The sequence below is a fragment of the Mesitornis unicolor genome, unplaced genomic scaffold, assembly GCF_000695765.1.
Source record: "Mesitornis unicolor isolate BGI_N332 unplaced genomic scaffold, ASM69576v1 scaffold44994, whole genome shotgun sequence".
Classification (NCBI taxonomy): domain Eukaryota; kingdom Metazoa; phylum Chordata; class Aves; order Mesitornithiformes; family Mesitornithidae; genus Mesitornis; species Mesitornis unicolor.
In genome coordinates this window covers 1-8,392 of record NW_010178899.1, presented here as the reverse complement: position 1 = coordinate 8,392, position 8,392 = coordinate 1, and the positions used below count along the sequence as shown (strand labels likewise).

Here is an 8,392-nt window from a genome sequence, read left to right as displayed (position 1 = left end):
CCCTGCCACGCTCGGTGGCCCACATTCTGCCTCCTCCATAGTGCCCCCCCACCTGCTGCACCCCAGGGAGTCCCCATCTCATCGTATCAGGGAGCCCCCAGCCTGTGGCACCCCTGAAGCCCCAGCCTGCCATGACAGAGAGCCCCCATTGTGCCCAGGAACCCCCCACTCTACTACCCTCATGGACCCCTAGAGGGACTTTTGCCTCCTACCGCAGAGCGACAGTGCTGCAGGGGGCCTTTGCCAGCTGCGCCTCAAGGCACAGGTTCATGACATTGCATTGGACAGAAAAATCCCCCAAACTTTCATCATTCCATGTCTTTCTCTCAACTCACAGGGCCCAAACTGTGACCCTGTGCAGGTTTTAACCCTTCTACATCCTCCCCACCTGCCCCTTCCCTCCTCGGGTACCCGGCCCCGACGCCCCTTGGGGCAGGGATGGCTCAGCCCGTGCATGGTGGCAGCTCACCAGCTCGGAGCGCAGCCGCCCGATCTCCTGCGCTTGCTCCAGGAGCTTCGCCTTCAGAGTTTCAACCTGTCAACACGGACAAGGTTAACCAGGAGGCACCTCAGCAGCTTTCGGAGGAGAACCTGCAGTGCCACCCCAGCCACCGACGTCCAGTCTGGCTCGCACCTTTGTTATGCCTTAATTTTCCACCTCGCTCTGAGCGCCTGATTCACATGAGCTGATTAAAACGAGCACTAATGAAAGGCTTGCTCCGACCTTGTTCGACCACGGGTATAATTTGTCCATGTTGAGCATTAGCAGAAACCATTATTAAAAAAAAAAAATAGCATCGTCTTTGGAGAAGGAAAAAACCAAACCTGTCCATAATTGTGTTTAAAGCACCTTGTCCTGCCCTTGCAATACAGCTTTGTTTTGCCTTCTCTATTTTTCTTTCTAGGAAAGTTACCTTGGGAGAAAGAGGGAGCAGAACTCTTGAGAAGTCCCCATGTCTGAGTCTGATGGGAGGATCTGCCGATCCCATAGGGACCAGGCTGCCTTTCCTTCAAATCCAGGTGGATTTCATAAATCCTCATTTTTCTTGTGCAGGGACCAGCAAGATTCTAAAATACCTATGTATTTATTCAAATTAACAGCAGCAGAGCAAAGCCAGTGGGCTCATGCATTGTGTTTTTATGGGGTTTGTCCCCCTGCTCCATCCTTCAGCCCCAAAAACCAATGGCCACTGGGCAAGCATCACTGCCTCCTCAAAACTTACCCCGTAGAGCCAGACCTGGCCATGCACTTCACCTCCATCCCCCAGATCCCAGCCCAGTTCCCAGTTTCCCTGCAACCAAAAGTCTCTGCATCGCCAAACCCCTCACTTGGATGTAGCAAGCTATTGCCCCATCCCAACACATGGCTTTTTCAAAGCAATCAAGCCTCCATGGACCATAATTTAGGAGCTGCTGATTAATACCAACGGCAGATGTTGCTGTAATTAATGATGATAAGTTATTAAGCCACGCCCTTGCGTAGACGGCAGCGCGGTGGGAGAGCAGCTCCGGTGCGTGGCCAGGGTGAGCTCCGCACGTTTATGGCCACAAATTGGGGAAGGTGACCCCTCCCTGCCAGAATTGGGACCCCTCCACCTCTGTAGCAGGGGCTCCTCCATCCCAGTCATGGGGGGCTGAGCACACTCAGAGTGGGAAAATCCCATTTCTGTACCCCGTAAAGTAGATTATGAAGCAATGAGAGGTTTTTAAAGTATTTTTAAAAGAGGGGAGGGATCAAGAAGACAGAGTCACGGCTCCTTACAGGGAAGTCACCACCCCGGCCAGCCAACGCGCACGCCAGAGCCTGCCCATCGCTCCCTGAAAATGCCGATGCAGCTCCATCCCTACCTGCTTAGGCATCTCTGGCCGCATCCTGCTCTCCAGAGGGGACAGGGATTCCTTGGCAGCCGAACCCTGGGCAGCCGAATCCGGCTCAAGCCGTGGCCCAGCCATCCCCGAGCTTTAGCAATTGGGGTCAGGGCTTTGCTGTGGTCGGCGCTGTCAGCGCTCGCTGCCGAACTGGCCGGCGCAGGGTCGGATCCTGCCAGCACTCGCGCTTGTGTCATGCAGACTGTGCCAGCCAAATGCAGGACAATTACCTCCACCTTTTTGACACCCGCGGAACAAGCAGAACCTGACTGCAACAACTTCCACAACAGCCATATGCAAATCCCTTTACGAGCAGCCGGAATTTCCATCTCCCTGGGACGACCCAGGTCCTCGTGCCAAGGATGTGGCCGTGCTGGCACAGATGGTTTCTGGGGATTTCTGATTGTGGTGGTCAAAATGCTCTCCTCTTCGGTGGATAGCTCTGCGCCTTCACCTTCACTTTCCACCTCCTGACTCTCGAAAGTCACTAAAATTAATCTACTCCTCGCTAACTGCAAGCCACGGTGCACCAGCCAAGCCACAGTCAGAAGCTGGAGACCCCAATGGACCCCTACCCATGTCCCCCTGTCCCCACCATACCTGGCCTTGCAGCTGGAGAGAGCGAGAGAGCTCGTCGTTCTCCCGGGCAACCAGCTTCTCCTGCAGCCTCAGCACCTCCTCCTGCAGCCGCAGCACCTCCTCCTGCAGCCGCAGCTTCTCCTCCTGCAGATGCGCCATGGAAGCCATCACCTTCCGGATCACCGGGAAGGGCTGGGGTGCTGGCAGGCTGGCGTGTTTCCCACTGCAGAGCCTTCCTCCTGCAGTGGGAGCAAAGATGGAACCGGTCAGGATCCAGCCACGTCACTGGGGAATGGGATACCAGCTATGGGAAGAGTCTCTGAGGGCTGCGGTGGAGATGGGATGGTGGGAAGCATGATGTGCAGAAGTCCCATGGAGAGCAGTGATGGGCTGGGAGGTGCATCCTGAGCACCACGGTCGGCTGGGTTAATGGTAGGGGTCCAGGCAGGTGAGCCCCTGGAAGAGGATGGGAGCCAAAGGACTCTGCCGATGCTCACAGAGCATCCCAAGCCGTAACATGGGGCACCTGTCCTCGCCACTGTGCTGCAAACCAGCCCCATCGCACGCCGAGAGGCTGCTGCCTTCCTCAGATAACAACTGCCTTCGCCACAGCGCCCTGATTCATCCCGGCATCCTTTCTTCTGAATGAGCAGGTGCTGGTGGAAACCAGCGTGTGATCACGTTATTAAAGACTGCATCGTTACACACAAATATAATGAAGGCCACACTGAAATTATACAGGTAGCCTGAGCGGCCGTATTGCCTAATCCTGGTGCATTTGGCTTTTCAACCTTCCTAGTATTATTTTAAACATGGTTTTCTGCATGTCAATAGAGACATTGGTGCTGACAGAAGTCAACCTGGCCATACATCAAGGCCTCCCAAATGAACCCCTACATGACTTGTTGGTTCCCCAGAAGAAATGAGCTGGCCTGACTCATACCCAACGTGGGGATGAGGCATCGTGATGGGCGAAGCAGCGGTCAGGATCCCGGCTGCACGGCGCCCTTCCCTGCCTGCTGTGGATTTTATCGGCTGCCACCAGAACCCTAAGGTTTCAGAGGCAGGAGACGATGCTGGGATGGCTTCGCTGTCTGCAGGCAGGTGCTGCCTGCTTTATAGGAGATGTCCCGAATAGAAAAAGCAAGACATTTTTTGTCTGTGCATCAGACTTTCTACCTTTAAAAGGAGTTAAAGACTCAAAAAATGAAATGGTCAGACCAAATCATGGCTCTGCTGTCGGCTGCGTGCCATGGGACCTATCCGGCAGCATCTACAGAAGTGATCACCATATTCTGTCCTGCTTTGGGCTGGATACCCAGAGAGTGCCAACAGGCACCAGCTTTTATTTCTTTCCATGCCAAAAAGTAAGCCCAGCTCAGGCAGGTGACCGTGAAGTTCCCTTTAAACCCACACACACAAAACCCATCCCGAAACTCTTCAAGTTAACAAGGACGCCAGCTCTCGCCCCTTGGGGAGCATGCAGGGTTAAGACAAGACTAGAGGAGGCACCAGGGCTCCTGCAGACACACCGCATGTCTGCACACATCATCCACGCTAATCCCGGCTGGGACCAAAGGCAGAACCAGGTTCAAAGCCACAAAACCCGGCTGCAAGGCAAACTGCCAGGCAGGGTGATCCCGCACAGATAATGCGCTGCAACACCTTCCTCTTGCAAGAGCATCCTTGGGAGAGGAGATGCCAGCCAGCCTGGCACTACATCTACCACTGGGGCAGATGTGCTGGTGGCAACGCAGGGTCCGAGTGTGGCAGCATGGCATGCTGACCCTCCTGCTTTCCAAAATGCTTTGAAACCCATTTGGAAAGGCGGCTGTTACCATTGCCACACAGACTCCTTTCCTCCTACATCCCTGTCCCTTCCCACGGCTGCCCCACACTGGGAGGAGCTCACGAATGCAGCCAGGGACCACCCCAGGAGCAGCTCCTGAGATGTGACCTGACAAGCAAGGGCAAATCCATCCTGATGGAGAAAGATGGGAAACCACGGGGATTCACCCACCCCGGCGCAGCCACGCACGCTGCAAGCGTTTCCACCAACATTACATTTTCCTCACGAGGAGGACAGAGCAGTGGATTTGCTGGCACTAGCCTGCTCCATTCTCCCAGTTCAATAATTCATCAGTCGCCTGGCATCACCCAACAGCTGGCTGGGGTTTGATTTCTACCAAGATCTGATTCCCCTCGGTGAGCACAGCCATGTGTCCACGTGCATCCTGAAAGAGGGGAGGACCCCCGGTACCCTCCAGCAGGTAGTGGGGTACCCACCCCATTGCATTTCTCCTCCAGAGTGCCCACCGCCACATCCCAGTGTCTCCCTTACCTGCTTTCTCCAGGTTCATGGTGGAGGCTCCCTGCACCAGCGTGATAGCTGCCAGCTGGCGGGGGGGAGGCGGGGGCTTTTTTTTTCAGGGCCTGGTGCTGGCTCTCCTCCTGCCGCTCGCCTGCCGTCTCCCGCAGGGCCTGCGTCCATGAGAAGAAACAGGAGGGAGACCTGAGACGCAGCGACCGTGCTCATGGTGGTGGACACAGTGCTGGTGTTTCACCAGGCTGCCCAGGAGCAAGCAGGGAGGAGGTGGCAGAAGACAGGACAGCGGGATCTTGGAAACTCTCTCTCTGAGGTATTTTGGTGTTGGGAAGCTGCCATGATGAACTTATCCTGTTGTTTTTAGTTCTCAACAACTCCTTCCCTCAGCTTAGTCATGCAGTCATACTGAGTATTACCTATTTTTCTCTCTATGGCCTTAAAAAAAAAAAGACCCTGGCTTGCATGCAGGGCTGAACGTGAAATTGCTCACTGGTTAATGTCATGCCCTGTGGGATGGAGCAGGACTCCTAAAAAAACAGAGAAGGAATCTGGAAGGGGGGAAAGGAATACAGAGCAAGTCCCAAATTTCTGTCTCTATCGTATCTCTCACTGGCTTGTGGGGAAAAAAATAAATCTGTTGTTTTAATCACCATTTAAAAAAGCGCTACAGCATGAATGCTTTCAGAAAGTTGAACTGCCAATCAGAATCACTCCCTGCCCTGCTCAAAAGTGCTGTTTCTGACTTATATCTTATCTCAGAGCCTGTGGCATTGCCATGCGGGCCAGCGATGCCAAGAAAACCCATCTCATCCTATCAGAGGGGTGAACTTGGTACACGCCAAGTATTTCTGAGAGTGTTTTGGAAGGAGGTGGTAGCACCCTCCTCCCGGAGAAGCTGGATGTCTGCTGTGGCTCTGCATTGAGACTCTGGGAGGGTTTTGCCGGAGGGAATTCGTCAAGGCTGGTGTGAGATAAGACGGTGTTTTCCTTCTTTTCAAAGCAGGGAAATTTAAATGATTTGCCCGAAGCCCAGAATGAACTGGTGGCAGCAACACCAGTACATGGTGTCCTGACACTGTCCCCAGCCCATGGTAGCCTTCCTCCTCCTCCTCTTTCACCCTGCTGGCAAACACCACCTCACGGCACTACTTTTTCTTATCACCCTTCTGCCCTGAGCTCTCCTGCCTACATGACCCCAGAAGTGACCCAGAAAACGTTATTCGGGGCTGTTCCCTGACATTTTGCAATGCCTTCCGACTTTCTGGACATACTCTTCCCTCCCCGCGCAGGCAGCAGCTCTGCTCGAGGCACATGATGCTGGGGTCGAGAAGGAAACCGGCTACAGGGATGGAGGGAACCAACTAGCTCCCACCTGGCCTTTCCACCACCCCAAAAAAGCACCATCCCCACCCGAGCTGTGGCCGGCTCAGTGCTTCTCACCTGCAGAGCCAGGCAGATCCCGCGGGGCTTTGCAGTGTCCGACCAATTCACGACGATGATTTTACGGTGAATCAGCACAGGTAGAAGGGATAACCGAGGAGAGGCGCCTGCTCTGCTCCTGGTGACCAGCGTGACCTGCCTGCAGCCTGAGATGGAGCAAAAAATGTCACTGGATCAATTCGAGAGCCCAGGATGGGCACAGCCTTCAGCCTCGCTCAGCAAACCCACATCCTCCTCCCCGCTGCCGCCACCGCACCAGTGTGGCAGAGAGGGTGCCTGAGTTTTATTAAAAATGTTAATTAAATTAATTAGAAAAACTAGCCCTTTGGGGGGCGGAGACTGGTTGCCAACGACGAGTAATGAGAATTGAGGGTGTAGCATCTGTCTGTCCTCTGCAGGACCAGATCCGTCCCCACACCAGGGACATCCCACCCCTGTCCTTCGCCAAGACACTCCGCTTCCTGCGATCCTATCTTGGAAAAGCTGCCAAAGGCAGCTTGCATCACCGAAACCAGACGGACAGAGCCTGCCAGTGTCACCTCCTTCCACTGCCCCCAAATATTTCCTTTATTTGTCATGCAGCCAAACCTGAAAGCAGAGAGGGCAGCAGTTCCCTGCCCTTCTGAGCTGCACAGAAGGAAAGCAGCATCTCAAGAAGCTTCTTCCCATGGCTGTGTCATCCTCTGCTACAGAAAAAGCAGCCAGCAAGGGCTACATCCCAATGGGACCTGCTTGGGTACCCTGTGCCCCCTCCTCATCCATAAGCGCTGCCACCAGCATGGGCAGCCAAATGGCTTCCCAGGCAGGCAGAGAAAAAATCAACAATCCACAAATAAAACCGCACTGATGCAGTAGTTTTTTTCCCTAAAATCATCTGGAGGTGCTTGGGCCCGAGGTGGCAGCAGCATCTGGAGGGAGATGTGCCCTGATGAAGGCAGTCCATCGCTCTGGACCTCTTCCCAGCCTGTAATTAGCCGTAACATTTCACGCGTGCTGTGAAAATCGAGCATTTCCAAAGCGCTGGCGGACGCATGGATAAAAGGCAATGAATTCCCCATACCAGCATCCGGGCAGAGGAAGCGCCAAAAACCCCCATTTTCGGACGCTTTTATGCCAACCAGCACTGGGCTGGGCTGGCTCAAATGCCAGGGAAGGAAGAGTGTCCAGAGAAGTGGCTGCTGGCACATCAGGATGCCAAACTTCAGCTGGAGCCCACAGCAAAAAAAGCCCAAACGGGGAGGTCAGCCTCCTCCTTTGCTGAAACCCATCCGGCACCACTGGCGAGGGAGGTGGGAAGGGCTGCTTCCCGACAAGCGGCTGCAGGTTGGGACAAGCAGCCGCCCGCCCGCCTGCAAAACGGCTCAGCTGCCACAGAGAAAAGCCATCAACTAAACTCACCTACAGGGTTTGTGCGCCGTGGGGAGATAAGGAGCCCTTCCAAAGAGCCAAGGCCAGGGAGAAGTAAGCCAGTCTTCTTGGCCATGCATATCGCTCAGTTTTCTTTCTACATGTTAAATTTTAACCTTTCTCCCTAAGCTTCCTGCTTGGAAGGACCAGGAGGGAAGTGGAGGGAGCTCCCCCTGCTCAGCCCCCCCAGCTGCCTATCGCTTCATGCTCACATCTGAGTCTCCGTTTCTCAAATCCCGAGCTTCATCCGGAAAGAAATGTGAAAAATGCAGGCTGGCCTGTTCCTGGCCTCTCCTTCCCCAAGCGTGAGCGAGGGCGTGAGCGTGGCAGGCTGAGCCCTAAGGGAAAAGGACGAGCCACCGCGCTGTACTCACTGTCCAGAGGAATGTCCTTCGTCTGCCCGGCAGGTCTCATGGAGGGCACGGATCCCAGATCCCAGGTTTTGGGGGATATGATCATGGCACGGGGGTCCCGAGTCCAGTGACACTTCTGCGGAGAAGCCCAAGGAGAGGTATCACGCCCTGCCTCAGTTTCCAGCCACCAAAGCCCATGGGACCGTGCTGGAGCAAACCACGCCAGTCACACCGTCCTCGACTCCTGAATCCCACCGAAAGTTGCATCAACCCCGACTTCACTCCCGGGGCCGGGGCAGTGAAAACCCCGAGGCTCCCTCCAAGCTCCTGACGGATGTGACATAAATCTCGGCTGTAATTAATTTACTCATTCCTGAAGCTTTTCCAAGCTCCTCCTAACTCTGAACTGGGGCTGATT

The 8,392-nt window shown here is 54.6% G+C and overlaps 1 protein-coding gene across 1 annotated transcript in view; it reads right to left on the bottom strand.

Annotated features, from left to right (window-relative positions):
• Nucleotides 1-8,110, bottom strand: part of LOC104539144 (kinesin-like protein KIFC3) — a gene marked incomplete at its 5' end in the record, with an annotated part of 14,232 nt that extends 6,122 nt beyond the window's left edge. The window contains 5 exon segments of the mRNA XM_010182596.1: nucleotides 470-535; nucleotides 2,470-2,687; nucleotides 4,790-4,844; nucleotides 6,215-6,360; nucleotides 7,996-8,110. Of these exon segments, the coding sequence (XP_010180898.1) occupies nucleotides 470-535; nucleotides 2,470-2,687; nucleotides 4,790-4,844; nucleotides 6,215-6,360; nucleotides 7,996-8,110 (600 nt within the window).
• Nucleotides 8,111-8,392: the final 282 nt, after the last annotated feature.